General features: G+C 45.5%; 1 protein-coding gene across 2 annotated transcripts in view; it reads left to right on the top strand.

Moving 5' to 3' along the window:
* LAMB3 (laminin subunit beta 3) overlaps positions 1-23495 on the top strand; it is a 66041-nt gene that overhangs the window by 15116 nt on the left and 27430 nt on the right. The window contains exons 4-8 of one of the 2 annotated variants that reach the window (XM_077334861.1): positions 14626-14740; positions 16141-16214; positions 17859-18050; positions 19805-19868; positions 21096-21283. In XM_077334861.1, coding sequence (XP_077190976.1) covers positions 14626-14740; positions 16141-16214; positions 17859-18050; positions 19805-19868; positions 21096-21283 — 633 coding nt within the window. Of the gene's footprint in view, positions 1-14625; positions 14741-16140; positions 16215-17858; positions 18051-19804; positions 19869-21095; positions 21284-23495 lie in introns of those variants that run through there. The other variant, XM_077334862.1, reaches the window with a different exon arrangement.

The following is a 23495-nucleotide window of genomic DNA, read 5'->3' as shown; positions in this document are numbered from 1 at the left end:
TGATTACCATATTAATGCAGCATGATTTTCTAAACTCTTACAACATCTACTAGTTTTGCAAAAGTTTTTTACTCCACCCATAAAACCTATATTTTATAAGCTGAAGTCTTTGTAGCATTGAGGGACCGCCTTTTGCCCTATGCCCCCCGCAGGGTCTTACGCTCTGCGGGTGCAAATTTGTTGGTCATACCCGGTCCCCGGGAAGTACGTCTGGCCTCGACCAGGGCCAGGACCTTTTCGATCCTGGCCCCTACCTGGTGGAATGAGCTCCCGGAAGAGCTATGGGCCCTGCGACATTCCACAGGGCCTGCAAGACGGAGCTCTTCCACCAGGTTTATGGTTGAGGCTACTGCGCTAAGGAAGAGCTGGACCCCCCCCCCCCAGGTTATTCTGATCGTGGGTTAATGGTCAACAACCCCTTTTTTCTGCCCCCGCATGTGATAGTGAGTTGGGTTAGTTATATTGAGTTTCCTCTGCTTTGGACATCTTGTGTATTGACTGACGTGCATTTTATTGAGTAGATTTTTGATTGTTTTTAGGGGTAGTTTTATTGGGGATTTTATATATGTTTGTAACCCGCCACAAGCCTTATTGGGAGTGGCGGGCTATAAATCAAATAAATAAAATAAAATAATAATAATGATAGATTGCGTCTTAAATGTGGTCTAGTGGGTGACATGTTAGAGTTAGATGCAGAAAGCATCTCATTAATTTCAGCCTGGAAAATAAGGGAAGAAAAACCCAAGTGCAGAAAAGCTGGAGTTGACTCGCAGCATCCAAAGGAAATCCAAAGCAAGGCTAAAGCAAGGTATGTCTCCTAACGAAGAAACAGTCGAAGCCATAGTGGGCTGCAGGCATAGTGGGCTGCCTGGCGAAGAGGGTTTGTAGGCAAACTGCCTCTCAGAATGAGGGTGGGCCTGACTCTCAACAGCCATAGGTGTTCAAACAGAATAGTGTTCAAAGCAAGTGAAGTGAGATAAATGACAGCCACTTATATGGTTAATGAAAATGTGAAGGTTTGGTTTGCAAACAGTGCAGTCCTTCTGGCATTCAAAAGATAATGTCTTGCTGCTACTACCTTTTTCTTAAACCAAGATATCCCCCCCCCCTTCAAAGGCCATGTTATAGTAGAGCTTGATGTCCATGCTATTGCTCTACTGCCACGTGAGTCCAAAGTACCCGTTGATTATAGTCCCTGGCTGTTAGTGATATCCTGCTGTCCTCAAATGCTCCTTCCCTCTAATTGTTTGTCTGAGGTATTTGTTGTTGACTTTATTATTAGACCTACTTGTAAATCTTCCTTTTCATCAGGGGAAAATAGCAAGCTAAAAGGCATGATGTTGATTTAAAATGCATTGCTCTCTGATCTTGACAGATCCATGCCAGTGTCCTTGCATGGTATCTCTTTAAAATGTCAACCTGTAAAGTACATAATAAATCAGGCCCCTTATGGGATTGGATGCAGCTCAAGCTGACTATCACTGCAGCATTTAGAGAGAAGATCTGTCCCCAGATTTTTGACACTACTTGCAGTAGGCCTGCGTGTGATTTCTCCTCACCTCCCCAGTCTTCAGGCATGCTGGGAACATGCCAAGCTCATTCTTTTAAGTGTCAATATCACTTTCTAGAGATAAGATTTCTACTGCCTTGCATAGGTGCACTAAACTAGCAAAACAAAATTGCCCAGGACACTACACATGAACAACATCTTGGTTGGCCTGAGAGAAGTGTTTTTATACATTGTACTGGGGATGACCAAGGATAGCTATTGAAGCATGTGAGGTGGAATAAGTTATGAAGCAAAGCATTTCAGCTTTGGATGCAGCTATTATATTTCCCAGACATGTTGTTTCTAATTTGAATGCCTCTGCATTTGCAGCTACATCCTTTTCGAAGTGAGGCCTCCAGAACTGTGCACAGTACTCCAGGTGGGGTCTGACCAATGCAGTATATATACAGTGGGACTATGACATCGTGTAATTTTGATGTGATGCCCAAGACTGCATTGCTTTCTTTACCACCTCATCACACTGCCTGCTCATATTTAGCTTACAATCCACAAGTACCCCAAGATCTCATTCACACACACTGCTACCTGGAAGTGTATCTTCCAACTAGTATGCATGCTTCTCGTTTTTTGGCCCAAATGTAGAATTCTGCACTTTCTTTATTGAATTGCATCTCTTTTGCCCACTTTATCAGCATGTTCAGATCTTGTTGAACTCTCTCTATCTTCTGGGGTGTTCACTACTCCTCCCAATTTAGTGTCATCTGCAAATTTAATGAGTAGTCCCTCTGCTCCCTCTTCCAGATCATTGACAAAAATGTTGAAAATTACCAGACCCAGTACTGAGCCCTGTGGCACCCCACTGCTCTCGTCCCTCTAATCTGATGAAATACCACTGACAACTACTCTTTGGGTGCAGTTTTCTAACCAGTTCCCTGTCCGCCTAACACTATGAAAATCCTTTCCAGCCCTCCAGGTTACCCATCAGAATTGAGAATTTTTGCAAACTAGCAATGAATTCCAACTCAAGCCTCTGAAGGCACTACATGGATTAGTTCAACATTTCAAATTGCATTATAGTTCAATCATTCGCTGTTTTGAGATTTTTCTTTCTTTCATTCATTCTGAATGTAGTTTTTGTGTTGGGAAGAATATTTCATATTTCAGAACTAGTATTCAGGAATCCAGCCCTATACAGGGATGAACAAATATTTCTAATTCCTAAGCACTAGCATCAGTTTCTTGGCAAATATGAGCAGGATTTCAATCCACTGCAATTAGTAAGAATTTCGTAATCTCTAAGCCTTCTTTGTCAACACACCCTAAAGGCCATGATTTCACAGGTGCTGTTTTTTTTTACATGGAGGTAACCTTTGTGCAGGAAGAAATTAGTACACAAAATGTGCAACTATTTCATCAGGAATAGACATTCTGGATAAGCTAGTTAGCACATGGACTTTCCAAACTCAATAAGGAAATGCTCTGTGTTCTTCATGCATTTTGCAGATCACATCCGTGTAAGAAAATGCCTTGCTGGACCAAATCAAGATGCCTCTGGTGACAGCCAACTAAATGTTTTTAGGTATTTGCAGGCAGAGAATGACAATGTTCCCTTTGTTAAGTGGCCATAGGGTATCTAGTACTCATCAATATACTGCTTCTGAATAGGTCATCTGTGAAGCAGCCCTTAAAGAGCTTGCTTACAGAGACATCTTGTATTTCTGCCCTGAGCCTTTGGGAAGGGCGGTATATAAATCTAAATAAATAAATAAATAAAATTTAATTGCATCTGGGTATCAGTGTTTGAGATTTGTGTTCTTGGCCCAGTCATTTCCTCTCTGTATACATGAAGCTACTTAGGCAGATTAGCTTGGTATCACCCACATCACCTGGCAGTGAACGCTTAGTGTCTTAGGCAAAGAAAATTATTTCCTAACATTACTCTCCTGAGGTCCTTTAAACTGACAATCAAATGTGGGGATTGTATATGCAAAGCAAGTGCTCTGGTCTGCCACAACCCTTCTTATATATTTAATTTTCTTAAGGAATGAAGCAGAAATCCAGTGGTACATTAAAGGCAAAGAAGATTTATTTCAACATGCTTTTGTGAGTCGGAGCTCAATTCGTCAGATGCATGGAGTGTATATCCATTGGACTGGACAAAGTCAGGGGCAATCGTAGACAATGAGCAACAGGGGCAGCATCCATACCTGGGGAAAACCCAAGTATCCATGACTCATCTCCCCAAGGGGAAAGGAGAAGCAGGCAGTTGCCAACTTCCAGGTAATGGCTGGAGATTTTCAGGTTCAGGATCAGCCCCCTTGTAGAAAATGGCTGCTTTGAAAGATGGACTCTATGGTATTAAACTGCACTGATGTCCTTCTCCTTCCGGACCTCCCAGACTCCACCCCCTAAACCTCCAAGCGTTTCCCAACCTGGAGCTGGAAGGCCTCCTTGCACCTGCCCTGTCTGGGGATTGGGCAGCTGGCTTTCAGCAGCAGCAGCTCCTGCTCACCTTGCATGGGGCAAAGGCCACTCCTTGCTTGACTCCAGAAGGTCAGCAGTGAGTCTGGGGATCTAGCAAACACTTTTGTCAGGGGCCCGGAATCATTAAGACTGTTTAAATTTACAAACCTTAGAAAAGTAGGAGTTACACAGAGAGGACCATTAGAAGTAATAACCAACCAAAAAGAATTCAGTTGCAACCATTCCAGTCCCATTTACAGGGATTTGTATCTCGATGATTTACAACAGGATTTACAGCAGCTGTTTCTTACTCTCCTACAATCCTGCAGCTTTCATTGTAAAGGTGCCTGTAAAATGAGTATGTACTCCATGCAACTGATGAAGTGAGCCATGACTCATGAAGGCTTCTGCTGGAATACCTTTTATGAGTCTTGAAAATAAATGTCTATTTTATTTCTGTACCACAGACTAACACAGCTATCCTTCTATAGACAGACAGGCAGAGTAGGATAAGTGTAAAATCACACCTGATCTAATTGAGGAAGGTGCAGTGTGTTCTCTTTAAACTGAGCGTGTGAGTGGTCACTCATTAACACAGGAAGCCTCAGTCAACAGCACCCAGGAGCCATGCAGAGGTTTGCACTGCCCATTGCCCACTTTAAGATTACAGCAGTTATATCCTGCTCAGGATGTGAACTGCTTTGCTCAGTAGGCGAGAAAAAAGCAGGAACATGGAGAGTGAGACATGATAAGAAACTCAGCATGACACATCTTTTACTGGTGTTAATTAGTTCTGTTTATCATGTCTCACACTGCACCTTCCTTGATTGCATTTGGTCTGATTTCATATTTATCTGTCCATCTGTTTATGGCTAAGAGTGGCCCTCATGTATTGAATCGAATGGTCTCTGATTGGTAACTGCTTCTAACAGGACTCCCTTCGTAACATCTGCCCACTCCCTCTTCTCTGTCGCTTGAAACATTAAAGATATCCTATGGTGTGCATTCTGTTCATCTAATGAAGAGTGCCTCTGACTCACAAAAGCATGCTAAAAAAAACCCTTTGAGAGTCTTTGAAGTGCTTCTGGATTGCTGCTTGACTTTGTTGCAGCAGTCTTAGTGCCATCATGAGATGTCAGCGGTCATAGAGGGGTGCAGCTTGGCTTAGGGTGGTGCTGTAACACAGCTGCCCCTCTAGAATTTGTGACAAATGAACCAGATCGTTTTTAAAAGCCCCTGCCTTTTTAAGCGTTCTTACTTGACTTTCTTTTTCCCCCTCTCAGTAGAGAATACCCTGAACTAGCAGTCCCCAACACGGGATTTGTAGGTGTTTTGGTTGCTGCTGACACCTAATGTGTTGCCTGCCAAGGGGTTTCAGAAAGTGTGTGGGTCCAGGTGTGGTTCTTGTGCAGCACAACTTCTGACTGAACACACAGGCTGCCAACCTCCAGGTCCCACCTGGAGATCTCCCACTATTGCAGTTGTTCTCGAGATGACCAAGATCAGTTCCCCTGGAGTAAATGGGTGCTTTGGAGGGTGAACTCTGTGGCATTGTACCTTGCTGAGGTCCCTCCCCACCCTGTACTCTGCCCTTCCTAGGCCCCACCCCATAAATCTCCATGCATTTCCCAATGAAGGGCTGGCAACCCTATATAATACTAAAGATTTGATGATATAGCTTTGGTGTTACTGTCACAACAGGGTTGGTTAGTCTCGCATTTGTCTTTCCTAGAGTATTGTTAAAATTATCCCTTATTCTCTGGGTGTGGTGCCACATCCTGAGACAATAGTTTCAGGGTTGACTTCACCTCTTGTAGTAGCCATTTTGTGGTTGTACCCTCCACCTTGTGTCAAATGGCAAAGCTTTCCACAGGCTCAAAAAGGCTGGGGACTCCTATAATGTCCTCCAGGATCTTAAAAACAAAAGCCAGGGATCAGTGAAAAAATACCAAGCCTGTTCTGACCCTTGGGATTTTTGGAAATCTGCATTGACTAGTACATTTGGCCCACTTCCCTGTACTCAAAGAAGAAGATGGATGTCTGTGAGAGCTCTGTTTTGGAATTTTCCTTTATAATATGACTTGATGCTATAATTATATCAGATTCAGACATGTAAAGAAAAAGGCTTGTGTAATCAAGCTTTAATGGGTACTTTGTCCTGAGCTGACATTGTTTGTCTCCATCCTACTTCTGCCAATCCTTGAAATATCTTTCACTCTTAAAAAAAAAACTCCATACTTCCTGATACCAGCGGTCAACAATTCCTTTAATAGTTCTGTTGTAAGTCAGAGTGAATATCTGTGTACTATGGTAGTTGCTGCTGGTAAAGCAACATTTTAAAAAATCTGTACAGCCAGTCATCAGCTGCGCCTGACTTGATCCTGCCCACTTTCTAAAAATACCTGGCATGGGTCAAAAAAGGTCTCTGTGGGTACCAATGGTACCCATGGATATCTTGGTTCAAACATTGGGGACCCTTGGCTTAGAGGAACACAGATGTAGAATCCAAATCTAGACAAGACATAATATTAAGTACAGACTGCACAAGTGACTCTTGTTAGATTCATGGGTTCATGGAAGGAAGCCAGGATACTAGGCATAAGAACGGCTCTTTTATTGTGATCTCAGCATAAATGCGAGTTGTAGCAAGCAACAAGATGAAGAACCCCCCCAGAAAACCTCACATTTATACACATAACAGACAAAAGGATCTCGGTTCAAACTGATTAGATCCAGCAGATGGGACCCCCTCTGCACATTGGATGATTACATGACTGTTTGGATCTTGCTTCGGACCTCAAGCTTGGTCCTCAGCAGAGCTACAAACACAGCAACTCTGATAAGACATTTTGCTCAAGCTTGTTGGCAAACTTACATGAAATGTGGGGTACGTATATTCCCCATCACCACCACTAAAAAAACACAAGGCCTATGTGTACCTGGAAGCACTGAACTCCCAGTCTGCATGTGATCCATCTCCTCAGGGCAGCCATGAGGCCTTTGTAACCTGTGAAGTAGCCCTTATTTTTCTCCCCCAGATTCCCAGGATTCTGTGGAGGGAGTTAGGGATATCAGACACAGAAATCTCTTTGCTGGCAGCTGTGGCAATCAAACCGCTACATAGATATGGCCTTGAGGGTCTGTAGTATTGTCTGTAATCCATAGTTTTATTTTCTGACCAGTAATTTCCCCTCTGTACTTTGAAATACGTGCCTCCTTTCACAGACTGCAGTTTCAGCCAAATGCAACTTTCGGTTATTAAGCAATGAATACGTTACACAATGTGCTCATAACAGATGACCCCTACATTTGTCTTCAGTGTTAATTTTAGTTATCTAAAATAATAAAAAAGAAGATTTCAGAACTGCAGCAGTCTGCCTTGTGAAACAAATATTTCAGTGTCCAAGGATAGATGTGGCCAATCTGACTGGCAGGCAGAACACTTTGATGAAACTCTTCCAAAGTGGCAGGACCTTGACTACAGCCAATGCAAAGTCCCACTGGAATTATTTACAGCAGGCAGGCCTTTTATACAGAGAAAAATGGATGAGACGTTTAGGGAATTCATGTTCCTGAGACTCCATGGAGGAAGCCCTTCTTCCGTGATGTCCCAGTACATACGAGCATCTACTTTGCCTGCAAAGGGATTCAGGTTCAATTCCCAGCATTTCTAGTTAAAAGGAGCAGATAGTAGGTTAATGGGAAAGACTCTAATGCCACACCAAGTACAGAATATTGACCCTGCTAGATCAATGGTCTGTTTCACTATAAGGCAGCTTCATATGAATAAACTGCAGCTTGGAGAATGCATATTTCTCCCACTCTGCAGTCACTCAGTTCAAGGTATTGGATATCACAAACAAAGACTTGGTCTCTCATGTCTCCTGTTTACCTGTGCTCTGCTATGGCAGCTCTGGTAATCTGAGCAGAGCTTTCTTCAGGTGTTCCCTCTGGTAAACTGCAATCCTTTAAGCCTGTGTTAAAAGGACAGTATAGTTTTAAACCTGCCTTTCAGCAAACCCTAGGTCTCACTAGGATCTGCCCACCTAAAGTCTCACGGTCTGAGATGCTGAGGAGGTGGCAAGCAGCCCCATGCAAAATTGCTCAACATTGGCAGAGAAGGCACAGACAGGCCTGACTTCATACTAGCTAATGCATCAAAGTAGCAACTTGGATTATAGTTAATTTTTTTCCAGGGCAGTGTTGTATGAATGGCAGCTCCTCTCCTCTCTCCTCAGTTGCTGCCAAAGAGTGCCTGGGCTCTTCCTCTCTCACACACCTGTCACTTGACGTAGATTGATTACAGGCTAGCTCATTACATTAACGCCCCCCCCCCCAACATTTTAAAAATTCCCCAAGACTCAAGTTGCCTTTAAAACATTTCCCCCTGGTAACCCTAGGAATATCACTAAAATGAGATTTTAGTTGAAGTATTCGTAAAATATCTTAAATGAGATCAGTATTTAATTATAGCATATCTCTCATGGCATTTCTACTGTCTGTATATCTACTTAAAGTAGGAGAGTTTGGAAGGTTTTTCTTTAAGATCGGATGCCTAGTCCGATGTATTTGCTCATGTTCGTTTGTTTGTGAAGTTGGGACTGCAGTCTCCGTAAGCCATCTGTGCATGATGCACTACCCAGCCTGTCTTGCTTCTTGAATTACTCACTCCAGCCCACGGGATGATTTTCGGTCTGCTTGACTTTCCACCTAGTAACCTTTCACCCACTAAATCTGTTTGCCCTCTATATGACTTACTTAGAAAAGTGTGTGGTAGGGTGGGAACTAGATTTGAAATCTCCTGCAAGATAAAGACCTTTTTGTTTGTCCAAATGAAAGCAATTCAATGAAAGAAGAAAAGTATTTTGTTACTACCCTCTGTGATACAGGGAAATCCTTATCACATGAGGGCTGAGGTGAAGATGTGAGACACTGAAGAGGCTAACTTGAGCCAGTGAATAGCAACAACAAAATTAGAATAAGGATAAAGCCAGAAAAGGGCTTGATATTGATTCTGGTGGATCTGTAGTGGGTGGACACAAACCGATCAAATCAAAGTCCACAGAAAGGTTCCATTTCCACACCATTTTTCAGCCCATTTCTGCCTTAGACTTTTTTTGCCCTGTTATTCCATAATCTTTAAACCGCCCGTGGCGCCGCGAGCGCCACGGACTATATAAAAGGCTAAGGGGTTCTAGGGCGGGATGTGTCCGTGATGAGGAAGGGTCCGAATTGGACCCTTCCTCTAGACAGACAATCGGAGGGACCAATCGGCAGGCGCGCAGCGCCTGCCGATTGGTCCCTCCGATTCCCGGCCCCAGCAAGTGTGAGCCGCGTGCAGCGCGGCTCGCACTTGCTCCCTTTGCACTTACTCCCTTTGCCGGTGGCCTGGCACGTCGGAGGCGCGAAGCGCCTCCGACGCGTCCGGCTGCCCGGAAGGGAGTCCCCGGCAGCCGCGCAGAGCGCGGCTGCCGGGGGTTCCCTGCCTGCCGGCCTGACGCAGCGAGAGGCGCAAAGCGCCTCTCGCCGTCTCAGCCCGCCGACCGAGCGAGCCCGGGACCCCCGCTGAGCCACAGCGCCATCCCGCGCTGCCTGCAAAAGGGAAGCGCTGAGGCCTCCCTCCTTTCCTCCCTCGCAATGCTCTTGGCCCACGTGCGGCGCCGGCTGGCTGGCTGGCAGGCTGTCTGCCGCTCCGCCTGGCCACTTTGAGGCGGAGAGGTCTCGCGCTACCAGTCGGGACGGCCAGCGAAGGAAGCCGCTGGGAGCCACCGGCCTGTCGCTCCTGGCCCGCCCGCTGCTGGAGCCGCCGCCGCCGCGCCGACAGGAGGCAAACAGGCGGGGAGACAAGCTGCGTCGGAAGCCACAGGGACGGCCGTCTGCCCAATCCTCTCCGCCCGCAAAGCGCCTCCCGGTCCGCCCCCTCTGTGCTCCGAAACAGCCGTCCGCCCGCCGCCATTACCTGCAAGCCTTTCAAGGCCGCAGGTCCTCGCTGCCGCTAAAAACATATCGCCCCCCAGTCCAGCCAGCCAGCAGCAGCCGGCGGGGGATGCTTCGGGGCCGCCGCCCGCACTTACGCGACCTAACACGGAGCGCCAGCCGCCCAGCTCCCGTGACGCCGGCTGAGGCTGCTCCCACCTGCCGCGCACGCGCAGGACGCCCCACTGCCGCCCATAACTAATCGCCCACCGGAACACACCACCAGCTGCGGCCGGTGGAGGAAGCTTCGGGGCACCCGGCGGCGCCGGCGGCCCACTCCACCAAGCAGCCCAAGCTGGCCACCTCCACCGGCACCACACGCAGCCGATCACGCCTGCCACCCGCGCCGCTGCCCACCGGCCACAGCCTGAGTGCCCAGCCTACGGAAGTCAATACTACGCAAGTCCACTTCCTCCTGCCCTCCAGCTTTCCCGCCGCCCCCCCCCAAGGACACCAGGTAGGCCGCGAGGTCCCACCCCTCCCAAAGGATCCAGGACTTCCACAGCCCCGCCGCACAGCCCTGCTAGCGCCCGCTGCATTTTGCCTACAGTGGGCTTATTTTCTAGTTATTCCATAATTCCACAATTAAAGAGCCATAAAGGTCTGTTAAAATCACAAAGGTTTTGTTCCTTCTGAAATTTAGGTGATTTTTTTTAATGTTTATGAAATTTGGTATACAGGAGCTCTTAAATGGGAGAGGGGAGCCATTTAAATTTCAAAAAATATTAGATGATAAATGGTTATGTAATTCTGCCCCCCCCCAACTGTTTCTGCCTCATTTTTATTGAATGGGGACACAATATAAATCTATCCAAATGTCTATTAGAAAATTTAAATATGCTGCTGAGGGCTTGATCTGCCACAAGACATGATTATGAAGGGAGTTTGATAACATCCTCCCTTCCCAAGCAAGGATTCTTCATACGGTTTTGAAAGTCTGTTGTTTCTTGAAAATCATAATGTGTTTTTAATGTTTTTAGTTCTCTTGATGTCATGCATGTACAGGCGGATAACAACAGAAGGCCATGACAGATGCCATCCTCTGTCTCGTTCCCCCTACATCTCCCCAAGCCCCAGCAACTTTTCTCCAGTTCATGAACAGGTTTTCATAGACTGCTTGATATGTGGCTTAAAGATTGAGATAATCTGTTGAGACTTGATTAAATTCCTGAGATTTGGCTGGGTAGGAGTTTGTCATCCCCAGATTCTATGTTACGATTAATTGATATAGGTTCTCCAAATATTTTTCCCAGTTGCTCTCCCATGTTGGTATGTGTGAGAAAACCAGAGTTTTAAGTGTGCCTCTATCAGGTTTTGGAATGGCTGGGGGCAATGCAAAGCTGATAATCTACAAGGACATCTGGTTGGTGTTTGCATGTGTGATTTGTTATTTTGCTGTCACGTTGCGGCTGATTGATGGTAACAGCACAGGTTTGTCAAGATGAGAGATGTTTGGAGGTGGTTTGCCATTGCCTGCCTCTGAGTAGCTGCCCTAGTACTAACCAGGACTGAGCCTGCTTATCTTATGACATCTGACAAGATTGAGCTAGCCTAGGCTTATCGTACCCATGCTGGGGACAGGGGATGCCTTGCTCCAGTTGACATTTCCCTGCCACCACTCAGCTGGCCAGCAGGGGAGGGGGCAATGGTGGCAAATGGGTGCCAGAAGAATGCTGACACACTAACATCAATCCCCATGACCCTGGATTGGCCCACTGCCTGTGGCTGCCTGTGGATTCTGAGGGCCGGACAGACCAGGACAGCAGAGCGTAGACCCGGACAGCGCCACCCAGATGGCTCTTTCAACTTTAAGAGCCAGTGGTAAAGATTGTGCTGTGTTTGTATAGAGCAGTGGTTCTCAACCTTCCTAATGCTGCAACACTTTAATACAGTGCCTCATGTTGTGATGACCACAACCATAAAATTATGCAAGTGTTCTTTCACAGAAATTAAACTGAAACTGACCAATGGTGTGAAGATCCATGGTTCATGATTGTATATACATTGATTTTTCCCCTGGGGTTTCTAAGTTCAGCGCTGCCTCTTGTCCCACCATGCTGATCTTGCTCTTTTCTACTGCTCCAGACAGACAAATGCTCTATCTACCCTGCAAGGCTGTTGTGTGGATGGTGCCCCACTGACCAAGCTGCATGCCCTGCTGTGACCCCTGTGGAAGGGTCATTTGACCCCCAAAGGGGTCCAGACCCTCAGGTTGAGAACCACTGGTATAGAGAATGTGAAATGCAGGGCTTGGTCTGCCACAACTTGATCCTGTTTGAGTGTGCTGTAGTATACTGCGGCACTGACTATAAGCCATATCTTTTTGTCCTTTTGACCACTATCCTGGAGATCATTCTCTGTATTGTAGAAGTTCTTTTTAGTGGGTTTCAGCCATACAGTGAACTGGAATATCAGGCCCAACTAAATAGGATCCATTTAAACATCCAAAGAAGAAAGAATAATAGAATTATAGAGAAGAAAGGGATATCCAGGATCATCTAGTCCAACCCCCTGCACAATGCAAGAACTCATCTGCCCACCCACAGTGACCCCAAATTTCATGCCCAAATGATGCCCCCCCCCCCAAAACAAGCTCCAGAATCCAGCCTGTCCTGGAGGATATTCACCTACCATCCCACAGCAGCAATTAACAATTCCCGGGTTATGCTTGGAAGGGCCACAAGAGACAAAAACTAGCACATCCCTTCCTGCCTACCCACTCACAATCTGCCTAAGACATAATGTTCAATACTATTCTAACTTCTACAGTTTGCATTACCACAAGTTCAGATGGTGAGGGGTTTGGAGACCAAGACGTATGAAGAAAGGTTGGGGGAGTTTGGTCTGTTTAGCCTGGAGAGGAGATGACTGAGAGGGGATTTGATAACCATCTTCAAGTATTTAAAAGGGTGCCATATGGAGCAGTGGTCATCAACCCCCGGTCTGCGGCCCTGTGGTGGGCTGCAAAAGCCTCGCGCGGTCGCTGGGCCTTTACTCAAGGCCCCGCGAGCACCGCACTGCATGGAGGGATGCGTGGCCGCCGGCATGCCAGCAGGTGCATACGCGCTTGTACAGAGCTCTGCGCGGCGACGTTTGCACCCGCTGGCATGCCGGCTGGTACAAACGCGCATGCATGGAGCTCCACACAGGCGCATCTGGATTCGCCGGCAGGTGCCAACACGCATGTGTGACTGCTTTACGCATGCATGTTTGCACAGAACTGTCACACATGTGCGTTAGTGCCCTCGGTGGGCACAAACGCGCATGCACGAAACCTTCATGCATGAACGTTTGCATGGAGCTGCCACGTGTGCATGGTGCCGCTGGGCTGCCCTCTCCCTTCCACCCCTGCTAGTTGTCCCCAGCCTTAAAAAGTTTGGGGGCCACTGATATAGATGATGGAGCAGAGTTGTTGTCTCTTGCCCTGGAGGGATGGACCAGAACCAATGGTATGAAATTAATTCAAAAGAAATTCCGTCTAAACATCCGGAAGAAGTTCCTGACAGTTAGAGCAGTTTCTCAGTGGAACAGGCTTCCTCTGGAGGTGGTGGATTCTGCTTCTTTGGAAATTTTTAAACAGAGGCTGGATAGCCATCTGATGGAGAGGTTAATTCTGTGAAGGCTTAAGGGGGTGGGCAGGTTACAGTGGATGAGAAATAGGTTTGTGAGTGTCCTGCATAGTGCTGGGCGTTGGACTAGATGACCCATGAGTTTCCTTCCAACTCTATCTTGAAACTGCCCGTGGCGCCACGGGCGCCACGGGCGCCACGGACTATATAAAAGGGTAAGGGGTTCTGGGGCGGGATGTGTCCGTGATGAGGAAGGGTCCGAATTGGACCCTTCCTCTGGACTGACAATCGGAGGGACCAATCGGCAGGCGCTTTGCGCCTGCCGATTGGTCCCTCCGATTCCCAGCCCCGAGCAACTGCGAGCCGCGCGCAGTGCGGCTCGCAGTTGCTCCCTGCCCGGCGGCCTGGTGCGTCGGGAGGCGCAAAGCTATGCCTCCGCCGCCTCTTGCTGCTGTGCGGATCTCTGCTGCTGCCGCTGGGCCGAAGCCTCCTTCTCCCGCCCGTCAGCCAGCCAGCCAAGCTCGCCTTGCTCAACAAGGCTGCAGGGCCTGCCGCGCAGCCTGTGCGCCCACTCCGCGGGGCGGGGAGAAGAGCCTGAGGAGCCCTCGACGAGCGGCCAGGGCGGCCGCAAGGACGAGACTCAGAGAGGGAGGGAGAATGCCTCCGAATGGCTCTCTGCTCTTCCTCCCTCCTACGCTTTCGGTAGGCTGCTCCACGGGGGGGGGGGGGAATTAACTCCTAGGGCCCGCTGTATTCAGACAACAGCGGGCTTATTTTCTAGTGATTCTATGATTCTAAGTAGGAATGAATTGCACTTTGTTGCTTTGGCCAAGGTTAGGAGGAAGTTCTATAAAATATCCTGCTTCTGCAATCAGATATTTTTTCTCTGTTGGATCCCTGAGTTATTATTCTTATAAAAGAATAAATATTATTCTTTTGTTCTGGGTTTCCTGAAATGTGCAAGACCTCTATATATCATGTTCCTGTCTTTGAATTTACTTACATTTGTTATGTAACAAATTCAGAAAACAGATTATTATTTTCCGAAGAGAGAAATCTGATTTTCTGGGCAAGCTCATCAAGTAATTGACTCTTGCTCCCTTTCAGTGGAAAATGAAATGTTGCCGATGTGATTCCAGAGTACCTCATGCATTCAACAGTCACAGGGTGGACAATGTCCTCTCTTCCAATGGACACAGGCGGTGGTGGCAGTCCCAGAATGGTAAGCCTCTCGCCTACTCGACATACTTTCATGAAAACGATTTGGATGTGTTTTAAAAATGTGCACAGTGAAAATTCTTACTGTCTCTGCAGGGAGGGAGGAGTTGAAGCAAAGGAACAGAGATGCCATGTCAGACACTTTCTTAGCAGTACTCTGTAAAAGCTCCTTGTGGCAGTCACATGCTATTTGAATTACATGTGTGCTGGGAGTTCTGTGGTTCCCAGGCACGCAAGGCCTGATTTATGATGGGACCAATGAATGCATGTATCTTTAGCCAACTCCTCCCCCCTACAGTCTTCCTTACCTGAAAGTGGGAGCTCTCAGCGTTCCACAGGGCCTGCAAAATGGAGCTCTTCCGCCAGGTTGTGGGGTGAGGCATGGAAGATCTGGCCCCCTTTACAGCGGCAATAGCATAGTAGTGGGGACCACCATTTTAGAAGACACCCAGAGTGCAGTCTGCCTTGGGTGAAACCAGAAAGTGTTCTGGAAATTGGGCTACTGAGGCAGACATTGGAAACTTGAATGCCATTATTTGTTTTTAATTGTTTAATTTGTAATTTAATCTAGATACTATTATTGTATATTATATAAATTGTTGTATACCAAATGAGCCTCTTGTGGTGCAGAGTGGTAAGGCATGCTGTCTGGAACTGTCTGCCCATGAGGTTGGGAGTTCGATCCCAGCAGCCGGCTCAAGGTTGACTCAGCCTTCCATCCTTCCGAGGTCGGTAAAATGAGTACCCAGCTTGCTGGGGGGTAAGCGGTAATGACTGGGGAAGGCACTGGCAAACCACCCCGTATTGAGTCTGCCATGAAAACGCTAGAGGGCGTCACCCCAAGGGTCAGACATGACTCGGTGCTTGCACAGGGGATACCTTTACCTTTACCTATACCACCCTGAGCCAGGCCATCGGGAGGGTGGTATAAAAATCAAATCAAATCAAATCAAATCAATCAATCAATCAATCAATCAATCAATCAAAGCAGCCATTTTCTCCAGGTGAACTCATTTCTCTTACCTGCAGATCATTGGAGCAGCCAGAGATCTCCAGCTACCACCTGGGGGCTGGTAACTCCATCTACCAGAACCCCAAGGTGCTTGTATTTGCTCTGTGGGGAAGTTACATGTGGGTTTCCCAATGGAGCAAACCGTGTTTCCAGAGCTGTTTCAGGTCAGGGAAAATGATGCTGAAGCTCCTTTTCCAGATGTACTTCATGACTTTCAAACCTGACTATGCCTCAGGATATCATCTGACAGGGCTGAAGGGCTGAGGGGCAGGGTCATGTGGGATCTGTTAATGGGATTTCAGTTTCAGTAAATGAAATGTGAAGAGAGGAGGTTCTGGTTTTACAACTTCTGTGATCTGGTCCCATGAAAACTGCTCTTTTCTATTTCTTAGATGCGAATCCTGTCTCTCTCCAATTTGACCTGGATAGAAAGTTTCAGCTGAGCAGCATTCTGCTGGACTTTAGGGTATGTGTATGGATGTGTGTTCGCTACTGGAGAAAACCAGCAACTTTGGAGGATGAGCTCTATAACATTATGCCCCACTTGGGTCCCTCTCTGCCCGAACCCTGCTTGGACCTCCACAGGCTTCTCCCCCAAATCTCCATGAATTTCCAAGTCCAGAGCTGGCAGTCCTAGGAGTACCTGTGGTTCTGTGCAGTATTGTCCCAAACCTGATTTATGACACATTGGGGAGGAGGGATGAAATTTAGCACTTTTGGCACCTTTCATTTGCTGGTGAGAATAAACACGGCTGGTGGAACGGCTGGCCAAGCTTAGAGCCCAAATAACTTCAACTATTGCAAGACTCCCTCGGGCTGCTGACTCTTTAAAATATACTTGAAATAGTAATATTTATTTTAGTTATACCAGCATTATTGTCTCATGATCTTATTTGGAGGAAGAATTCCTATTCTCTAACAAATTCAGTACATATTTATGAAGGTCTGAGAGGCCTGTGTGAAATACAGCCATGAACAGTAATAAACCGTGCTAGATGTTTGATGGAGCACTGAAGTGAAACAGTTCTTTATATTACTGGGGGCACCTCTGATTCTAGGTCACTTTTCTCCCTGCAGTGACCCAAAGTGGCTTGGAAAAGGAAAAAGATGCCAAATTACAAAAATGAATGAATGAATAAATACTCCCTCCCAATAAATAAACCCACAGGTCTTTGAAAGAAAAGAATAGTTGCCTCTTTGAAAGTCTCCTCTCCATGAAGGAAGATTATAAATCCTGTCTGTCTTCCATATATCCATTTTTCTGCCCTTGCCAAAATCAAATGCAGTTGGAAAATGTCCAAAAGAAAACCAATTATGCAGCCCCCACAACTTTAAAAGCTGCATATTTTCTGAGGAGATATATCATTTAAATTTTATAGGAGAGGAAGAACCGAGACCAATATGAAATGGCATGTTATTTATTTTATTCACTATCAGTTTTCTATGCTGCCCCTCCCTGAGGGCTCAGGGTGACTCACAACATATCTGTTCCACTTAATATTTCTGGTAAGGCCTAGGAGGAGGAGTTGGTCTCATGGCTTAAGTGCCACTCACAGCTTAACACCCACTCAGGGTGGCTGTTCTGCCCCTGAGTGCCTCCTCCTCCAACCAACTTGCCTGTCTGACCAGTGGCCAGCCAATCGCCTTCCGTCCCCCACCCCTGACCACTCCCTCCTCCTTCCACTTACCTCTGAGGCTCAGAGGCTGCAGATCCCTGCTGCGTGAGAGCTGCCCCTGCCAGTGAGTTCCCTGCCTGGGGGCATCCAGCCCTGCAGCCTTTCCAGGTCCCGGGGGGAGAGAGAGACCATCCACAGATTTCTTCCACCTCACCCCACCTCGCTCCACCCCATTGTATTCCAGAATGCAACGGGCTTTGTCCCTAGTCACGGAATAAAACAGTGATTAAAACATTTTAAACATTTCAAAGTAATACATTTTCCATTAAAACAATTGGGAACTCACAGTCTTCTCTCTGGTAGGAGGGAGGGGGAGATAAAGTGCTTTCTTGTTACTTGTTGAGTGGGTGTACAGATGTTTGTTGTTTATGTTCCTCTGTTTTGTTTTATCAAGGAGAAGTTGCCTTTAGTTCTCTTTCTCCTTGTTTCTCTAGAGCCCTCTGCCAGTTGGCATGGTGATTGAAAGATCTACTGATTTTGGCAGGACCTGGAAAATTTATCAGTACTTGTCCACAGATTGTGCCACCTCATTTCCATGGATCTCCAGAGGCCTTCCTCAGAGCTGGCAGGATGTCCGGTGTCAGGATATACAGACTCATCACAGACCACCTCAGGGTGGGGGGAAGGTATAGACAATGTGATACCTGCAAGCTGCAGAAGATGATGTGAAGTTCACCAAAATTAGTTAACTTCTGGCCTCTCAAATTTGTTTTGACAAACCGTGATGATAACCGTTGTTCATCTGGCTGGTGTTAACTGCATAGGAATAAATTTGAAGAATCTTTAAATAACCCTTTCCAGACTTCTTGGAAATTGTCACAGAAGGTTCTGTAGACAGTAGCTAATTTCTTTTAAAAGATGCTGTATTAAAAAGCTGGCTGGCAGTCTAACATTCTACTCTGAAACTCTTCACTAATCCAAGAAGACTGCAAGAAAAAAATGACAACTCACGAGAAGATAATTCTGCACCTGCTCAGAAGTAGTCTTTTTGATGCACATAACTTGACATTACATTCAAAGGTGGTCTTAAGGGATATCTCTGTTTTAATGTTTAGAAATTAGAGACCATTTTCTGTACATCCTAGTTCCCATTCCTATTCCATGCTATGTGCTTCCCTGCATTAACCTCTTCTCTGTCAAGGGAATATTTGGTTACCTGATATAGTTTGAAAAGTCTGTCAAAGTCCATTTCATTGTCACAGTATGCCTGTATGAACAGAGCCTTTCTTAGATTAATTATGAATCAGTGGTATTCAAAAACAACACACAAAACCAACCATACAGGAGTGCTCATTACACCAAAAAAAGAGCTGGAAAAGTACAGTAGGAGACAACCAAGATGACTACGATTTGCTGCATCTTTCCTACAAGGGAAAACAGGGAAGCTTGACTTTTCAGTCTAGAAAAAAAGATGGCTTGGGGGGGGGGGGAGGGAACCTGATAGAGCACAGCCTTTCTCAGCTTCCTTAGCATTGAGAAACCCCTAAAACATCTTCAGGCTTTGAGAAGCCCCTGAAGGGGCACGATTGTGCAGAACATGGTTGGGAAGCATAACTTGTATATGCCCACCTAGAGTTCCTCACCTTTCCACACCCTCGAAGCCTGTCACTGGCCAATGGGGTTTGACATGACCATATATGGTCATATCACATATCACAACATTTAAATCTATATTATTTATTTACTTTTTAAACTTATAGGCTCTCCCTCTCCAGTCTCAGCACATTAACAGTTAAAGACCTGTACAATACATAGCTTACTAAGTATAAAAACTTATACTTAAACAAATATGTATAAAAATGAAAATTCATGGAATCCTGCTGGAGAAAGCCAGTGATAGAGGTTTATAAAATTATTCATGAGCTGCAGCAAATAGAGCGAGCTTTTTCTCCCTCTTTGATAAAGTTAGAAGGGGCATCCAGTAAAGTAGTTGGGAACTATTCAGGACACATAAAAAGAAATACTTCTTTACTCAATGAGTAATGGAACTGTGGAATTCACTGCCAATGATGTAATTGGCTTTAAAAAGAGGCTAGACACATTCATGGAGGTTTAGTCCTTAAAGGGCAACTACTCACCTTGTGTAAAGGGAACTTCCATGTACAAAGGCAGCAAATTTCTGAACACCTTCATGTCATGTTTGTTAATACAGGTCAGCTGGGCTGCTACTGTGTGAAACAGTACGCTGGAGTAGATGGGCCACTGGTCTGATCCAGCTGGGTCTACTCATCTTCTTATGTTCTTAATAATAGTATAACAGTGTAATGTCCTAAGTGGGATGTGCCCATTGACTTTTTTCTCCAATAAGAAGGGACAGAAACACCTATAACTAGCGTCCTTTCACATTAATAATTTCTTTCTCCTCCTTTGTTCTTGTAAGATCGAGTTCAGTCTCATTGACCTAACATCTGGGATGAGGCCATCTCGAAACCAAAGTATCAACAGTATGTACATATTTTTGTCAATTATATTCATAATGGATAGATTGCAGGGTACAGAACTAGATTGCATGCCCAAGTGGAGAATTTCCTCCAGCAAATATAGATGGTATTGTCAAACCTGGCAATAACATGCTTCAGAACCAGATTGTGCTCCTGCTTCTGATTACCTTTGCTACATATCTTGAAGAAAAATGTGTGCTTGGGGGTGGTGCAGGATGGTTGACGACGTGAGTCAATAGTTATGTGGAAGGAACAGAAGTGAATGTATCAGAAGTGGTACATGCAGAGGACAGATTGTTTTTGAGTAACTTTTATAGCTATGAATGCCAGATTTCCTGTGAGTGGAGCAGATACTGGGACTTGGGGTGCACCAATGCAAAGTCAGGGATTTTTTTTAGCACAAAAGTCTAGACTTCTTCATTATATTAAATGAAGTAATATAACATCACACAGATAATGTTATTATTAGCATGCTCAGCTCCTCTGGGAGTAGTTATCAGCATCATTCAGGATTTGTTTCTCTAGCAGGAAGCACAAGAGAGCTGTGAAGCTCATTAATCTAAGAATTTTGTGTTAATTTTATGTTTTTCTTTGTAAGATAATTATCCTGTTGTTCATCTAAGAAGTTTAAGGGGGGGATATGTGGTCCTCCCATCCATATCCACACAATAACGATGCCAGTAGATCTGGCTGAGAGTGACTGGCCCAATGTCACTTTATCACAAAGTGTGTTTGCAAGGCAGGTTTCCCCAGTCATTGTCCCCAAGCCTCATGACTACAGCATGCGGGCTGCCTTTTAAGTGGGTTTAGCTTAATTCTGCTTGGTGTCTTTGGAAAATGGGATTCACGTTGCTGTTCTGATGCCACGTGAAGAATCTCTGAACAGTGGTGCAATTGTGTGCACAAAGAAATTATGATGTTTACTGTTTGGAGACGGGAAATCATTCCTCAAAATAATTTAGAAACCCTCTGTGGGAGCCAACAGTCCTTTTAGAAAGGATTCTTTGTGTTGTGATCTTTCTAAAGTAACTATACTTATCTGGATGCAGACATAGCCCTATTATTTTCTTTTATTTATTTGTATCTAAAAGGAAATACACACCAGCATGGCTGTCACTGTCATATCATCCTGGAGCTTTAGTCTCTGCATATCCTATTGGCCTTTGTATACTTTTCAGACCTGTGTGTTTTCTTTACCCATCATTGTTCTCTCTCTCTTGTCTTGGATAGACCTGGCCGAATTCACCAACTTAAGGATCAACTTCACCCATCTGTCCCGCCCCCCACACCAGGGCTACCGCTTACCCAGTGCTTTCTATGCCTTGACGGAGATGCAAGTGAAAGGGAGCTGCTTCTGTAATGGACATGCTGACCACTGTGTTGCCCCCGATGCCTCTTCCAGAGAACACGGTGCTGTGGTGAGGACAGTGAAAGTGGCACATTGTTTTCCATCTCTCCACCATAGGTTCTAGTTAGCCTGCAGTTTGACTTGTTTGTACAATTTGCTTCTGCTGGTTTGCAAAAGTATGCCAGGAGCCCATTGTGCTTTTGGAAACAGAATGTTTCCTGCAGGGACCAAAAATCATTCACTGTAAACACAGGAAGCTTGAAATGCAGTTGTAAATCAACCTTGGCCATCAAATCATTCAAAAGCTTGTTACGAGCATATTTAAAACTGTCATTCTCTGTGTTGCACTTGCACAGTTTTGTCCCCCCCCCTCCCGTTGTGCATGATAATAGCAAGGTAAGAAGTAAAAGGACTTTAAAACAAACAAGTGAATTCAGGAGGGCTAGTGTCAGGTGGGGTGGCTGCCAGGGCCCACGGATACTGGCACAGTCCACTGAAACTGACTCCCACTTTCTCCCTGCCTGCACACCCTGCCTGCACACCCTTCCCTCACCCACCCACTTGCAAGTGTCCTACCTCCTGTACTCATGGCAGGCAGGTGGCAGAGAAGATAGCAGGGATCATAAGCTGGCAGGGGAAGCATGCATGGGCAGCCCTGCCCACATGAGGAGGCTTTGGAACATTCAGCATACTGTCCAAAGCATATTCCCCCACGTACACCTTCACAGGAAATCTTCCTGTGAAGGTAGGGGGAGCATTTAAAGCGATTGAGTAGATGCCTACCAGCTAACAATGATGGGCTTCTTGTATGTTCCAAAGCCTCCAGGTGTAGGTGGGCACATTCTCTATACTTTTGAACATTCAACTTATCATCTGAAGGACCTGATGCTTTTTACATGGTATGATAGATGGGTTGACCACATCCAAATGCCTTTGTATCAATCTGCCAGGGAGCCACATTTGAAATACTATGATGACATTTCAGGAAAAATACTAAATATATGGGAAGGGAATAGAAAATGAGAAGAGAAAACAAATAATCCAATATTGGAACATCTTCAGGCTAAAGTATTTGGAATTTTTTGTTAAGAAAAAAATATGACAAAAGAAAGGGAGGGTATAATAAAAGTGTCTAAAGTTTCTAAAATTATGCAATGTGAAGCAATTGGATGGAAATAACTTTTTCCCCTTTTGCACAATATTAGAACAAAGAAGAACACAGTGAATCAATACATAACAGGATCAGAACAAACCAAAATGTTTTTTTCACAAAACACTCATTTCATGGAATTTATTACCACAAGATGAGGTGATGGGCACTAGTTTTTAAAAGCAACACAAACACTTGTTAGCCATGATGACTGAATGGGAGCTCCATGTTTAAAGGCAGCATGCCATGAATACTAGTTTGGGAGGAGCAATATCAGGGGAGAGCTACTGCCTTCTGATATGCTTGTGGGCTTTCTGAGGATGTGTGGCTTGCTGTTGTGGGAGCAGAGTGATGTGCTAGGCTGATTTCACACAGAGGATTTCCCCCATTTCAACCACCAAACGTACATTTTCTTGCATAACACTGTCCTCTGTTCCTGCACAAATTGGGAATAGCCCTTTCTTTCGGGGGGGGGGGGCACTTTGATAAACCAGGATATAAAATTCCAGCATGTCATTTTGGGGATCAGGACAATGTTGTAGTGTAGTTAATAGAGAACAACAATACAAAACAGATTGGGGAGGAGTGGCAAGCAGCATTAGGGGCTTCTTCACAGCTGCAGAGGATCCTAAATATATGGAGAAACAAATTGATTACATAGTGAGATGAGATGTTGGGGAAGAGGGGAGTGAGGAAATCTGTTCAACACTGCAGAGCTGAGTGAATGTATGTTTTTTAAAAAAGGTTACTGAATGGCACTAATAATTACCTTGTGACATCTGGAATCTCCATTGCAATTGTGAATTGAACCAACAATCAATTGGCATTCTCCTCCAACTTGGCTGCCCTCCTTGTTTTTAGATCCTCCAGCCTGATTAGCCTGGTGGAGGGTATGTAGTAGTTGTGGGGAAGGGGTATTGGTTTTATCTGAATCGACATGGGCATCAACACAAGTGGCTTGAAGATCTCAGGCATTCCAATTCAGTGTCTGTGTGTGCACCGAATAGAAATTTGAATAACTCAAAATGCATTTTTGAACAAGCCAGAAGATGGCTGATTGCTATAGGACTACCTAGACAAATAAAGTGTAAAGACCAGGACTCTGCCAGAGGGTAGCAGGCTGAATAAATCT

Source organism: Paroedura picta, chromosome 4, assembly GCF_049243985.1.
Source record: "Paroedura picta isolate Pp20150507F chromosome 4, Ppicta_v3.0, whole genome shotgun sequence".
NCBI classification, from domain to species: Eukaryota; Metazoa; Chordata; class Lepidosauria; order Squamata; family Gekkonidae; genus Paroedura; species Paroedura picta.
The sequence above is the reverse complement of the archived record's forward strand: the minus strand, read 5'-3'. Positions and strand labels throughout refer to the sequence as shown.